Below are 16484 nucleotides of genomic sequence, written 5' to 3' on the forward strand. Positions count from 1 at the left end.
CAAATGGAAGGAGATTGATGTGTTTCAAGCTAATTTCCTCATCTCTCACCAGCAAAAAATGTATTTTTCTTGGATCTCAAATTAGAGAACTTCAACAAGATCCAGATTTGGAAACATGTCTAACAGATAAAGAAAAAAAGAAAACGGATGTGTTTTAAGAATGTAACTGAAGACTTCCTGGGAATAAGAAGAGAGCAAAACTACAAAAAATTGGTAACTCGAATGGTTAAAATATTAAGAATATTAGAAAAATTTTAAAATTTCGAGTTTTCGTTATTCAATGGAAATTTAAACTTGGAGATTGAATAATTATTTTTCATATTGTATGAAAAATAATTTCATTCACGTCTGAATTTCATTGGTATTTCAATCCGAATAACTTTCTGAGGTGATATATGTCTGTCATTTTTTCGTTAGTCAATAAAAATTTCAACTCGAAGATTAAATAACTACATTTCAGAAATTATTTTCAGTTAGTTCTAAGTTGATATCTTTTATATTTGTTTAATTTCATCTGAATTTCATACGATTTTCATCTGAAGAAAATTTTTTCGTGATAAAAATTTCAATTTTTTACGTTAGTGCATAGAAATTTTGGAAGTTCAATAAGCATTTTTCATAACAAATTTTTTTTGAGTAGTATTAGTATAGGTTTTGCATTTTAATTTCACCTAAATTTCATTCGAGTTTCGTCGAAAATAAGTTTTCGGGTGATGATAATTTTAATTTTTACCAATAGAAATATTTACTTCCAGATTCGATAATAATTTGTCATTAAGGTTTCTTAATTAATATTAATTCTGTAGGTTTTTGAATTTTTTATTTGCGTCTGAATTTCCCCGAATTTCGTTCCCAATAAGTTTTAGGATGATAGAAAATTTCAAATGGTTTTTTTTCTGTTACTTTATGGTAGGTGTGTCAAATACATTTAAACAACGGGCCATTTAATGCGACTGATAAGATTCACGCGGGCCACATCACATTTACAAATTTTCTTAAAATTATAATTTGAAGTGAGAATGTGGGAATATAGATAGGGCAATTAAACACATTATGTAGTTCAGTGAATTCTACTCAACAATATATAATTGCTATAGTATTGCTTTTATTTAAACATTTATAAAACTAAAATTAATTGTTTTCTTCTGAAATTTGCCAGCACTTTCTTCCTCCTACTAGTTTTCCGATATCTGGATTCAAAGACTAAAAACAGACAATCTTCATTATGGCAGATAGATGTTTATCAGTTAATCTTGATCTGTAAGCCGTTTTATTTAATTTCTTGCACGAAAATAATTGCTCACATTTTTTGTAACTCTTTGAAATGATTTTTAAACAACGTCAGTTTTTTACAAAATTTGCAATTGCATTTGCCTTGCAATGTAATATTAAGATCATTCGGATGGTCTGTAATATCTGTTAAAAATGCTAGGTCTTTTACTCACAATGGATCTTTTATAACCGATATAATTTTGTTGTTTTCATCTTTCATTTTCGAGATTTCCCCCCACGGGAGACAGGGAGAGGATTAAGGCTTATCCTAAAAAACTCGGCTTCTACTGTACTGTACTATTTTAGATGCAATTTTTTGTTTTTAACTGTATTTTAGTAGGGTACCACGTGGGGATGAAAGAAGTGTATTCCTTAACAATGAAAGTGTTAAGCGGCGTGCAAGATTCACAGGCGCAGATGCGGTTTTTTGCGTTTTTGCGGGAAATCGAACATATTTTTAGACCCATCTAAAAATTCTCTAATTATCTGGTATCAGTTAATCAGGGGGACCTAATTCTTGCATTCTGTGAAAACGGGTAAGATTGACTATAATGTAATAATCTTAATCTTCGCTATCGTTACTTTTTGCCCAAGCAACGCCGGGTTTATCTGCTAGTAAGTTAAAAAAAAAAAAAACACCAATCCACAAATCTTCAATACGCCGATCGGGACAAAGAAACTAGCGAAAATGCCTTTAGCGAAGATGCTTTTAGCGAAAATTGAAAGAGAATACAGTTACTCACTTCACTGTGGCGGCTGCGCCTTGCCCGCCGTATATGGCTCTGTAAAGCGAAAAGAAGACTTTTTAAGCGAGTTTTGAAGCTTGGCATGTCTAGATTGAAATTTGCTTGAAGTTACTGGCGAAGTGCGCAACCGCGGCCTAGTCTCCCACGGTTGACCGTGTAGCATCGTAGCATATGACATATGACGTCATAGCAACGAAGCGACAGTTACTTAATATTTTCTTCGTAACATATTGTTCTGTTTTTCATTTTATTGCAGAGCATGGTGACTGTGGGCCACGAAAAATTGCATCGGGGGCCGCATTCGGCTCGCGGGCTGCCAGTTTGACACCCCGCTTTATAGTAATTTGAATTTACAGATTTAATAAAAATTTTTGAAATTGGAATAATTTTATGGTTTTTCAATTTCATTCACGTCTGAAATTCTTTCCAATTTTTTCCAAGTAAGTGTCTGGGATGAAAAGAATTTCAAATTTTTTAATTGCTCAACTTTCCCGGCAACATTTCGTGGTGCCATTGTTACAATGGTGCCACTAAATGTTGTTGGGAGGGGACAAATTTCTGAAATTTTGCAAGGAGATTTGTGTATTACGGGCATTGATGGTATTAAATTTTAGTAGTTAAAGGTTGACGGAGTGGGAGATAAAGTGAGTCGTGCGTCATATCTCCAAAAGGGTCGAACTGAATGACGATTTTACTCGTTATTAGCATTTACAATTTTTTACAAAACCCATCCCTACCTTCAAAATTAACCTTTTTGCCATATTATAATACAGTAATTAAAAATATAAAAAGTTTTTAATAATAAAATATCGCAACAGATGCCGCCACACATGCAGCTTTAAATATTGCCGGAAAAGTTAAGCAACTCGTTGCTGGATTTTTCTTATTTGCATGTGAATTTCCTCTGATTTAAGTTTTCTGTCATAAAAATTTTAATTTTATACATTATTTAATCTCCAAGTTTAAATTGTTATTGAATAGCCGTTTTTCCATAAAGGTTGTTTAAATAGTAGTAATTGGAACAAAAAGGACATGACAAGAGGAGCTTGGCACGATTCACGAACGAATGATATTGAGCAAGTACAAAGTGAGGAGTGACGTCACAAAGAGAGTAAACAAACGTGTTTCTTCCTGATTTAAGAGTAGTTTATTCATTGTTTGTAAGTTTTCCTGAATATTTAACAACGTCAAAATGCCTTGTGCTGTATATGGATGTAATAATGACAATGAGGCAAAACATTTCCAAAAAGATATAAGGTTTTTTTTGTTTTCCAAGTGACAGTGTTATAAGACAATTATTTCTTCTTGTCGGTCTGACACTTTTAATGTTAATAATGAAGGATTTGCTCAAAACATTTTAATGAAGGGGATTATAAGAGTTCTAATTACTATTTTTTATAAATGAATATTTAGTTAAATATTATGCAGTACTTTTGTTTGTCAATCAACTCGGACCACCAGCGATGTTTAAAATGAGCTACAGTTTGTATATATTTGCTTGCACTGACATTTGTAAAATTTGAACACAATAAAGAACTTTTAATGTGAAGACACCGTTTTACTTTTTCACCAACAAATTTGGGTTGTGTGCTAGACACTGGAGGTGCGAGTGGATTTTTGAAGAGGATCAAATATTGCCTGTTATTGTATTAGAAGGCCAAAAATATAACGGAAAAAGGTGCGGCTAGCGAGTTGGATATTGCTAATGGATTATCTTTGAATCTTGTTTTGTGTTTATTGATTTGTGCTGGAATTGAGTAAAATCCAGGGCCTCTACCTCGTTCCCCTCAGCAAATGTTTTTGGCGGATATGCAAAAAAGGGGGCGGGGCACACCACGCAAGGAAATTTCCAAGGAAACAGAAAAAAAAAATCAATTGCATGTTTCAATAAGTGAAAAATTTCAACAAGTGGAAGAGGAATACTGTAAAGATAATCATGAAGGTCTGAGAAATCTAAAAAATACAAGATTATTTTGATACGTTAAAGGACTGAATAGAGGTAGAATCCCAGTATAAGTTCGAATCCATATACGATTTAATTCAGGAGAATTTTTTATAGCTGAATGTGGAATTACAAGGAATAAAGACAGAAGTCATTAAAAGAGGAAACCAAGTTTTTTCGAGGAGAAGTAACAAGAGTGTCACAAAGACTAGAAGTAGAAGTTATAACTAAGTTATGATAAAATAAAAGGTATGTTAGAATTCGAAATGGATAAATTAGTTAATGAGATATAATAATTATAAATTTTCCGTTTAACTCGATAGATTATACGAAAGAAGTTAGTCAATTCATAGAATTATAGGTTAAAGTGTATCTAGGTAACCCCTATGGCGGCACTTCCGGAATCTCGATAGCATTTTCGATTAGAAATGCAAATTTTTAATTTTCGTGGGCCCGAGGACGCACGTTCTAACCTAACCTATTCTAATAAATTACCAAATTATTCTTTTCTTCTGTTTGCTGGAATCAGGGAACATGTTCTAACTTATTCTATTCCCTAACCTAACCTAACCCATTGTATTCCGTAATAAATTACTAATAATTTGGTAATTTATTAGAATAGGTTAGGTTAGAACGTGCGACCTCGGGCCCACGAAAATTAAAAATTTGCATTTCTAATAGAAAATGCTATCGAGATTCCGGAAGTGCCGCCATAGGGGTTACCTAGGTACACTTTATTCCAAAATATAATTAGACATATCAAATAATTCGATTGAGAGTTTAATTTTGCTTGACTAAAAATGTAATAAAACAATGATGAAAATTTCCGTAGATTCTCAGTATACTAGAAATTTAATTTTAAAAGAGATTTGGAAAAAGAAAATAAATTCAGATAATGAAGAAATAGTAAAGATGATATTCTCAGCAGACTTGTGTAAAAGATCAGTAATATAAGCTAATAGATAAAACATTTAAGCAATTATTCAATGTAAATAATCTAAATAATAATATTTAAAAAAATTGATGCACCAAAAATAAGGCAGGAACTACAAACTATAGCCTGTGGCTAGAAGCATGGCTGTACAAGACTAAAAGCGTGGATAAAAGGTGACCTCCACCTTTTATACAAAATCAGTGGTCTAATGGGATTTTGTCCAAGATTCATTCTTGTCCCTCCTAAAACTTTCATTTTAGAAGGAACTCCCCAACTTCCTCTGATTCATAGGAAGTTAAAGATGGTGTATTCTGATAAACTTTCCTTCTTTTACATTTGAATAAATTAATATTTTAAACTAAATTAATTTTCTAAACATTTTAAAAATTGAAATGTCTCCTAACATAATTCCAGTTCTCATACCTATCCCTCTTTTTACACGGTCCAATTTACGCGATTTTCAAATAATGCGGTTGATGCGATTGATTCTTTAACACTGAAAAACAGTTTATTTGAAAATTTTTAAATTTAACTTTTCGTTAAAATTGTTATTATTAAATAACTCTTTTAACAATGTGTGTTTTTGCGGGAGAGGAAGATCTAGAGGTCGTGGAGACCAATGTCGAGATAAAAGTTGGACTATAAATGAAATCCACTTGCACTGGAAGTTGGGTCCTCCCGTTTTGTTCATGTGGGAACTACACATCTTTTAATAAGTTATCTTGTATACACCTGCTTTCTCTTCTTACTTTAACTTATCTTAGCCATCCCTCAATACACTGTAAATATTTGGCATTATTTTGAAAATTAGTTTAGAGACTTATGGTCTGCCATTTCTTTCATAATGATCTTCAGGATCTTGTTAAAAGTGAACTTTGTGATTGTATTGAGTCTGGTGTTTTGAGTTTTTGGTCTACTTCCTTTGTAGCTTCTAGTCAGGGATGGCCAGTCCGCCGGCCGCACTGCGCCCACTTAATATTTTTATGCGGCCCACTGCACCCTAAATTTATTAGGTATATTTTCATTTATTTTGGTAAAGTATGTCGTAAAATTATTCTCGTTTCACTAGATACACTTTATGTCACCAATTACGTCATTGCGACGTCAATTTGTAACTTTCCAACCAAAAATGTAGATGGTGTGGTCTGTCATTTTAATTGTTTTTCAGTTTCAAAGATTTCTGTAATGAAGTGATGTTGTTAGTGACAGTTCCCTTTCATCAGGTGGCTGAAAAAGACACATAATCCCTCTTTTCAAAAGAGGGTCAGCCATTTTTAGTATCTTGAGGCTAAGCCTAATGCCTAAGTGGAAGATGTGTTTTTATTCTTTATTTCTTTCTAATTTTTTGAAATTGTCAATTTATCTAGAAAACTGTTATGTATGTGGGTAGTATATACTGTTGTAAACAATTCTTTTCGTGCACGAAAAATATCAAAACTGCTGAAAGAAATAGGTCGAGTGATTCCCATTTAACTAACCTTCTTAGAATAAAGATTAGTACCATAAAAGCAGGTATTGACAATATTATAAAAGGAAGGCAATGTCAAAAATCGCATTCAATTTATTTTATTTATTTATGTTTTTGTGTGTGTGTGAGTGTATTTTTTTTACTTAAACGACTTAGTATTTTACAGTATTTTTGCAATTTTATATACTTGTTATTAAAATTTGATTTTGAACTTTTTAAAAGCATATATAAAGTACCTTTGTGGCCCATTGAATATACCCAAATTTCTAATTTGGCCCATTAGGAAAAAGTTTGGACAACCCTGTTCTAGTCCCATTATTCTGCTAGTTTTCTAGCCCAGAGTTTTGTCCATTTCTGTAATTATACTAAGTTCCTTCAATCTATCATGTACACTACTGCAATACAAATATACTTTCCTAACAAGGGTCAGGAATGCATCAGTTTATATGGAGAAGTGTCATTCGAATTAGTGTACGAAATACTGTAGTGGCTTAACGTATACACTGGTGACTAGATTTCTGCTTTTAAATACGATGTTTATGTCTAAAAGATGTATCTTTAACGAACTCTTTTGTTCCATCTTCAGTTTCAGTCCATCCTTGTAATTAACTTAACAAAAGAATTAGTGAATTTCTGGATAATTTCTCCAAATGATACAAATCTAAATATAAAAATTTTTATAACAAAATCTGATATAGATGGCGCCACACACAATCTTTATTTTGCTTATTAAAGTCATTTTTAAAAAAATAAAAACTCATAACAGCCGGGAAAGTTGCGCGACTCTCGTTGCTGGATTTTTTTTCCTACTACTGGTCTAACTTCTTTACCTTCCTTGTGCGTTTGGCAAAGGCAAATAACCTTGGCATCCACAGCCTTGGGTCCCCACATCTTTTTGAAGAAAGTTAGTATTGAAGAGTTTGGTTCCTTCAAATTTTTAAATTCTTCTATCGACGTTCTATACAACTCTTCTATCAACCTGTTCGCACTCGATTTTTCTAATATAATCGTCTCAATAGCTAACATGGAGAAGACCCTCTTCTTCATGCATTCTTTTAGAAATTCCAGTTTGCAGGTTACCTTTACGACTTACATGCTAATTTCCTGCATATCTTATAATCGCCGTGCCGCCATATTAACAACCTAATCCACACTCATCAGAAAGAATAATTACTAAAATCATCTGCTGAGTGTAGGTTCGGTTATCTTTTAATAAATACCGATTTCATAGGTTTGTCATTTTTTTATTCACATCAGACAATACAAAATTTAACTTAAACAGGGAGTCACACTGCCTGCCTGTAGCAAAATTTTATTTATCTGGATAATGGATTTCATTTTACCTTAAATAGGATGAAAGTCGTTTAAGCTGTGGGATGATGATGATGTAATTTTTTACGTCAGTCAATACAAAGAAAAACTTGAAAATTATATAATTATTTTTTATTCACATATGGATTTCATCCGAATTCCGTTCCGAATAACCTTCTGAAAGGATAAGAATTTCAATTCATTTTATTAATTAGACAATACAAATTTTAATTTGAAGATAAACATAAAATTTGCTTGTCACTGAATTTCGTACAATTTTAGAATGATGTAAATTTCCATTTACTAACAAAAAATTTGAAATTTTAATTTATATTTCATAAAACAGTGTTTAATTAATACGAAATATATAGTTTCTACATTTTTGAAGTGGATCTGAATTTCGGTGGAATTTCGATTTTAATTCCAGATAATATTTGGGATGATAAAAATGCCGAAATTTCTGTTGGCTAATCTAAACTATCATCTTGAAGACTATAAATAACACTTTCACTTAACAAATCTTTGAATGAGCAATTTTACATGTTTTGTAATTTTTTTAATTTCACCCGAATTTCATTGAATATAATTTTAATTTTTTTACGTATTTCAAAAGTTATCATTAAGCCATTATACTTCGAGATTGAATAATTGCTGTTCGAGAAGGATTTTCAATTAGTACGAATTTTGGAGCTTTACATTTGTGTCAATTGCAATTGAATTTCATGCGATTTTTCTTCTCGAATAGGTTCTAGGATTTAATGAAATTTCAGTTTCTACTAACCAAGAAAAAGATTAAATTTGCAGATTCAATATTCATAATTAGTACTAATTTCATAACTTTTACATTTTTTTAACGCTGAATTTCTTTGGAATTTCCAGGAGTCAGTCTGGAAAATTTAAAATATCGCCACCATTTCGCCAGTTTTTAATTTTTTTCGCCACCTCAAATTATTTATTGCCATCAGTTTTACTTGATGATTAATACAGGTGCTGGTAGCCTTTTGTTTGGAGTCTGGAAACCAAAGTAACATGTTAAGCTGTCACTTATAAGATGTCCAGCTGTTCGGGTCTCCAATTCGAATGAAATATGGTGAGCATGAAGTCTTAAACACAAATAGCTCCTCGTCCAAATAATAGAACCCACTTTTCTAGAGGCACAATTTTTGGAAACTTGAAAGTTAGTGTTTAGCTTATAAGCCTTTGGAAGTTTCACGTCTCAGAACGGAGATTAGCCAAATGCGTAAGAGGCTCTGGAGGAAGAGACGATGTAGGTTCGAACTTCATTTTAGTTGTTTTTTGTGTGTAACATCATTATTATTCCTCTGGTTTAAAGCTTGTCACAATTTTGAATTTCTTGTTGTATAGGGTTTAAACGTTAGGAATAACAATAGTAATAATAATGCTAATGATACAGTAAAAATAAAGTTAACATATAAAAAAACTAAGCTAAACTAAAACTCCGAAGGTTCAAACCTACATTGTCTAGCTCCAGTACCTAGCGTCTTATTCACTCAGCTATCGCCAGTTTGGGCCTCTGAAAATTTAGTGTCTAGCTTATGTCTTTAGAACTTTCCTGTCCCAATTTTTGGAAACGCTTGAGAAGTGGATCCTATTAAACACGAGCAGCTCCTTGTCCAAAGAGACCCGAACGTCTGGTCCTACCCTTGTTAGCAATAGGAATCATTTTTGAATAATTTTTTAACGAATAATTCCGAATAATACATTTCATCACAATGTTTAAACATTGTTTCACAGGCGATTCGGTTGATCCTAGATGGTGTTCGTATACGTGGATAAAGATTGATAAGATCGCTACGGTTTGTTTGTGTACAGGATTTGAATGATCAGAGAATCTGTTTGATACAAAAAGTATATACACTGTCATTGTACGGAAGATCAACATTTTGCTGTTTTTCCCCAAGTGTGATTTGTGATTTAATTTCACGTTGACAGTCCCTTGCACCACACACTGAATGTCAAAACAAGCCGACTAGGGTTTTTATCGCCACTTGCAATCGCCAGTATTGTAATTTTATCGCCACTTTAATAAAAATGTCGTCAAGTGGCGATTTTGGCGCTATGCAGCGCGACATTAAATCTTATTCGAATCAGTCATCATCAGAAAACTTATTTGGGATTAACATAACACATTCGGATTCTCAATAAAAAAAACCTTCATGAAAGATAGTTAAACTGAAAAAATTTTAAATCTATGGAATTAGTACTAATTGATTAAATAATTTTTAAATTTGTAATTGAATTTTCAAAAATTTTTCAAATATTGAAAAGTATTTGGGATGAGAATCGAATGAAATTCTTTCATGAAAAATAATGATTTGTGATAACTTTTTAGCTCATGCATGTGTATAAAGTTTTTTTTTTTTCTTTTGAATGTTTATGAATAAGTTTTGGGATGTAATTTATACAGGGTGGGCCAGCGAAAACGAAACGGCAGAGTGTTCGTGTTCGTCCAAGCAAAGCGCTCGGACAGGTCGATCTTTTCTCGAGGGGAAATCTTTTGCAATAAAGATTTTGCGATTCTGAATACAACAGACAACAAAAAATTTTAAAAACTCATTTATTTTGTATTAACTAAACAAACATTTATTTCGAGAAAAACTGTTTGTTTAGTTAATATTCAGAATCGCAAAAACTTTATTGCAAAAGATGTCCCCTCGAGAGTAAAATAGACCTGTCCGAGCGCTTTGCTTGGACGAACACGAACACTCTGCCATGTTTCTGAATAAGTTTTGGGATGTAACTTTATATATTTAAATTTCATAGCTTTTATATTTTCTTCTGAATTTCATACTATTTTCATCCCGAGGAAGTTTGAGATAATGATAATTCCATTTTTCACATTATTCAATAAAAATTTAAACTTCCAGAGAGTTTAAATTAAATGCAAAACCTACAAAATTGCCATCTTACATTTATTTGTATTTCATTCGAATACTTAATTTTCGAGTTTAATCTTTATACATTTTTCAAAAAAACTTTTAATTTCTTCTCGAAAAAATTCATTTTTGATAAGGATTTTCAATTAGCAGTAATTTTCTAGCTTTTGGATTTGTTTAATTGCGACTGAATTTCATTGGAATTTCAGACGATTTTCGGATGATCAGAATTTAAATTTATACTGATTAACGTAAAAAGTGAAACTTATAGATTCAATAATATTACATTAATAAATACTGAATTTATAGTCAAAAATATTTTAAGACCACACATTCTGCATCGCCAAATTTGTTTCTTTATTGAGAAAAAGTCTGGAGGAATTGTTTCAAGTCGATACTGCAATACACAGCACGCAAAACATACGAGCTTTACGAAATGTGCCACTGAAAACAGAAAACCTGTTACGAAATCAGTATATCAAAATTGTGCAAAATTTAAATTCAATGTATCATGTCATCTGCATCCGAAGGACACTAGAAACCGTGTGATTTGTTTAAAAGTCGGTGGAATTCAACAAGCTCTTGACAGCAAAAGAAAAGTCAGAGAAGTAACTGCATTAAATAAAGATCATTTAAAGGAAGCTGCTAAGATGCGCGATATGAACACGATAAGAACCCTAAACTTGCAGTGTTTTCCCTTAATCTACAAAAAAAACTACCAGCATCAAATACTGTTCACCAATGAGATATTGCATACAGCAGCTGTGGACCTTCTATTTTGAAGGTCATGACTTGAAATCTAATCATTCTTTAATGCACATGTGGCCATGATGAAATTTGTTCTTGCTTATTAAATGTTTGCTAAGTTATAAAAAAAAACTTAGCAAACCAAAATATGTTAAGGATGTGTCACCACAAAGATCACTATGTTGCTCTCAAGTCTTTCATGGTATCTGGGCTCATAGCATGCTGCCTCATGACACAGATTTTGGTTCCTGTTTCTTTTTATTCCTGACAATATTCTGGAGAATAAACCAAAAATCACTTCTGTATAATGTGTTCAATGTTATCCCTATGTTATCAGATAAGCTATCCCATATTTTTAAGGTTGTCAACTATTGTGTGAATTTACAAGAGAGGCACTGCTGCATGCATCAGCAGAGTTGCTGCAGTATCTTGCAGTACTGGTCACCATAGGGCAGCCAAGCCAACAGCAGAATCCCCTCCTGCTCCCTCCTCCAGAACCCTAGAATACAGTTGCCATTTATTTCTTGAACATTATTGGCCTTGGCTTCTTAGGTCGAGGGACCCAGTGTGCTTCCACTTCATGGACTGACATTTCATTTTTGGCATGTTATGCAAGAACCATGATATGTCACCTGTGACTGGACTCTCAAGAAACTTCAAGATTTGAGCTGTATGGCTTCAGTACCATTGGCAGGTCTGCACAAGCCACTTTCTACTGAGTGATGAGAGAAGTCATCTTCCAGTGCTGATGGATGATGGGTTGCAGAGTTCCATCCTACAGTTCATAGATTGTGATTCACCTTGTCCTCCATTATAAAGTTGGACATACACTAAATGTTGTGTTTTGTGTGCTGTTGCTGGCTGCTTACTGCTTTTGTCCTCCAATATTCAGCAAAATATGGCTCTGACTGATACACTCCCTCCATAAAGCTGCTAACCTCGTGTGGACATCAGATACACCACTCCTCCTCTCCACAAAAACAACTGTCCATTGTTGCCCATGATTGATTGCTTCCATGGTTTTTTTGCCTTGTCCACAAACCCACTAACACAAATGACTGAACATCTTTCTTCCTTTGAAAGGCAAGTCCACTGTGTGTGTGAAGATAGCAATTAGCACCTCTAGCCTGACAGATGATGCTGTTGCATCACAAAGGTACAAATAATGTTTTAATGACCCTAATAATAAAATATGAAAAATTGTTTTGGTTACATTATCAAACTGGTATAGTGTCTTGGACAAGGTCTTATTGTATTACCCATCATTTCCACAAAACTGCAAGAAAATATGAATTAAGCACTAAAAGCACAGCTTAAAAAAAATAAACAGTAATTCCTGATTTTATTACATGATAACACTCATTTTCTAGATACTTAAATTGTGCAACTTGGTGTACTTTCAGTGCTTCATATATTGGCTATTCTAGTTTACTTCATTATTATAGTGTGTTCTGCTCAAAAGTATGCTTGATTTTAATTTGCCATAAAAAATGAATGGTTTAAGATATATAAAAGCAACAAATGGCATCTGGTGGAAAAACTCAAAGTTTTAGAGAGATTTTTTTCCATACTGAAAGATGGTGCAGAAGTCAAATCATAAACATCATTATTAGTCATGGCTTTGTCACAGCAGAAAGTGCAGGTCATCTGGTATGCCAGAAAATGTGGCCACCAAGATCTTCAAATCTGATCCCCTTTGATTTCTTTCTGTGGGGTTACATGAAAGAAATAGTTTATGCAACTTCATTCAGAGATCTTAGGATCTTCAGGAGCACATCATCATAGCCATTGCTACTGTAAGACAGAAAAGAGAGAACATCTGCAGCATACATAAGTGACAGCATCAAGGAGGTTGGAAATTTCCTGACTGCTGGAGTACACACAGAAAAAGTCATCACATCTCTGTATTAATAAAACAATTTAATTCGGTTATAAAAAAATTAATGGTTAAACATATAAAATCTTGGTGAACTTATGACCGAGTGTTCTACTCAAAAGTACCCATAGACAGGTAAATTCAGAATTGGAAAATGTCTTGTTTCAATTCCTGTTAACTTTGAATTTCATTTTTTTCAATAAAAATGAATCAAAACTGTTTATAAAACTTAACAGATAAAATTTTATTTTATTTAATTTAATTACGAATTAAAACGTTGTTAAATAAATGTAAAGATAACTTTGGAAATTATATATATGTGATAACATATCATATGCTGTACAATTGTTTTCAAATACTCCAAAACTGTTGGATGACGATGATATTTTTCTTTTAACATTCTGTATTTTTCCTTAATTTGGTCCCACACAAATATAATACTATAATTAAAAGAAAATAAATATTTGGGACTGTTATAAAATTTTAGTATGACTAGTTAAAATTTACAAGGAAAAATTTTCTATAAAATGATTTTTATAACATTATTATACAATAAAACTTACATAATATAGAAGATATAGTTTACAAAAGAAATAATACATATAATTCAACACAGTTAACTAAAATTTCCAATATATATATATTTCAAAATCTTATAAATACTCTTATAATGAACAGACATTTGTTAAATAAAAGTAAATCTCTTAGTTCTTAATATGAATAGTAGTAATAGATTTAATCTGTTTTCTTCTCAAAATTTGACAGCCAAAAGAGAAAAAAGAATTTTTATATACAATGCACAAAAAACAAAACCAGTAACAAGTAGCTTCATACTCTCTATAGTTTGTTTGGATAAAATTAAAATATTTTTGCAACTTATTCAGGTAAATTGATTTGATCTTTTTTTTTTTTGAGGAAATATAAATTGAAACATAAACATTACTCGAAGGGTTTTTGATTATTCTCTCTTTCGAGTAGTGAAATACATTAATTCTTTGATAATATAACAATAAGTACAATTACTAAAATAACAACGGCTAGAATCAAAAGGAGGAGGCACAATTTCTTTCGGTAACCTCTCTAAAATTAAAAAAAAATTAAAAATCATATTAATAAATACATATATATAAATATATAATTTGAAAAAAGTTATTTTTTAAAAATATATACAAACTTATTTATTCTTCCTAAAAAACAATCCTGTCATATTGAAGCAGATAAGGTGCCTTGCAAAAGTTTAGGTCCACTCCATTTAGTTAAGCAAACATAACACAAACACATCTAAAGAAACCAACACATACATTTATTTGTGTAGATAGCAGAAACATGTAAAAATAATATGACATCATTAAACTAACATATCATTAGACGACTGTAAATGCATAAACACACAAAGTGAGATAATCCATGTGTTGCAAAAGTTTAGTTCCATCACATCCCCAGGAGAAATAATGATATGAACCTGCAAGTTAATCGTTACAAACTATTTCATACGTGTTAAGAGTGAAATGGTCATATCAAGCAAATCACACAATTCAAAGTTGCAGCAGTATAACGTTTATGAAAACATGGGCCGTGGTAAGATGTTATCCGCCTATGAGAGAGGCAAGATTAAAGCATTAAAGCAGTAAGGATGCAAAGGACATAGCAAAACGAATTAATCGGTCACATAACATGGTGAACAATTACGTACATAACCAAAAGGATTACAACCAAAAACCCTGTTCAGGACATTCACAAACACTCAGCGAATGTCATCTTTGACGGGTCATAAACACCCCAAAACAATTGGGATCATCATTCAGACAGTTGGCACGTGATCCAATGGTTAACATACATGTCAATGCTATCAAGAGGGCTGTAAGGCTCAACAGATGACTGCTGTACAAGAAGAAGAAACATCAGCTCAGATTAACATCAGACCATAAGAGAGCACAGGTAAAATGGGCTAGAGAACATTCAAATTGGAATACAGAATGGAGATGAGTAGTATTCAGCAACAAAAAAAAATTTAATTTAGATGATCCTGATGGCTGGTGCTACTACTACTAGCATGGCATCAGAAAGGACAAGAAGATTTTTTCCATATGCCAAATGGAAGGAGGATCAGTAATGGTCTGGGCCGGATTCGGATACAATGGGAAGACTAACATCGCATTTCTGAGTGAGCATATGAAGGCTAGAGACTACTAGGAACTGTTGGATGTGCACCTCATGGCATTTGGAGACAGGGTTGGAGGACCATTCTGGACATTCCAACAGGACAATGCACTAATCCATGTTGCACACACTACATGGGAGTGGTTCTTAGACAATGGTGTGCATGTAATGGAGTGGCCTGCTAATTCCCTTGATCTTAGAACCTCTGAGAAATCCTCGCTAGGAAGGTGTATGCCAACAAACGTCAGTTTTCAACTCTTGCAGAACTGCAGACAGCCATCATCTCTGTATGGGATAAGTCGAGATGTGCTCCAGTGACTTTTAGACAGCATGCCTCATCATGTTTTTGATATTGGTGTGCAAAAAGAGGGGTTTCTGAAATGATAATATGTAATTTTAAACGGTGGAACTAAACTTTTGCAACACATGGATTATCTCACTTTGTGTGTTTATGCATTTACAGTCATCTAATAATATGTTAGTTTAATGATGATGTATTATTTTTACATGTTTCTGCTAGCTACACAAATAAATGTATGTGTTGGTTTCTTTAGATGTGTTTGTGTTATGTTTGCTCAACTGAAAGGAGTGGACCTAAACTTTTGCAATGTACCTTATATTGTACAGTCAAACCTGTTTTTATGCGGGGGATAGGGACCGCATAAAAGAAAACGCATAAAAAAAAAAAAAAATCGCACGAAACTTCACGAGTGGCTATAAAAAATAGTTTCGCAACACAATTTAAAAATATTTTTTTTATGCGGTGAATAGGGACCGCATAAAAAAGTCTCACGTAGAAAATAACTCGAAACCGTACAGAATAACTAGGAATTGCTTTTTTAACTCCTTGGACCTTTTTCTGCAACACCTAATGGGAAAAAAAATTCACTAAGAATTTTAATTTTTATATTAATTAATTATTTCCACTTAAAACGATCTAACATTAAAAAGTTAAAAATAATCGTTAAATAATGATTTTATTTGAAAATATAGCTGCAGGAAGTGTTATTTCATTTAACAAGGCCTGAAATTTCACACCTGCAGTCTAAAGCTGGAGGGGAGCTAACTTACCGCATCTGTTCAAATATAACATAATATTTATGGTTTTTATGCTATTAAAATAAGAGGGGA

At 32.6% G+C, this 16484-nt stretch overlaps 1 protein-coding gene across 1 annotated transcript in view; it reads right to left on the bottom strand.

The window, feature by feature from the left end:
- Nucleotides 1-13942: 13942 nt before the first annotated feature.
- Nucleotides 13943-16484, bottom strand: part of Syx13 (syntaxin 13) — a 41929-nt gene continuing 39387 nt past the window's right edge. The window contains exon 10 of the mRNA XM_067282212.1: nucleotides 13943-14273. Within this exon, the coding sequence (XP_067138313.1) occupies nucleotides 14181-14273 (93 nt within the window). The 3' untranslated portion in view covers nucleotides 13943-14180. The remainder of the gene's footprint in view (nucleotides 14274-16484) is intronic.

Source organism: Centruroides vittatus, unplaced genomic scaffold (assembly GCF_030686945.1).
Source record: "Centruroides vittatus isolate TY-2023 unplaced genomic scaffold, ASM3068694v2 contig_10, whole genome shotgun sequence".
In the NCBI taxonomy this organism is placed as follows: Eukaryota; Metazoa; Arthropoda; class Arachnida; order Scorpiones; family Buthidae; genus Centruroides; species Centruroides vittatus.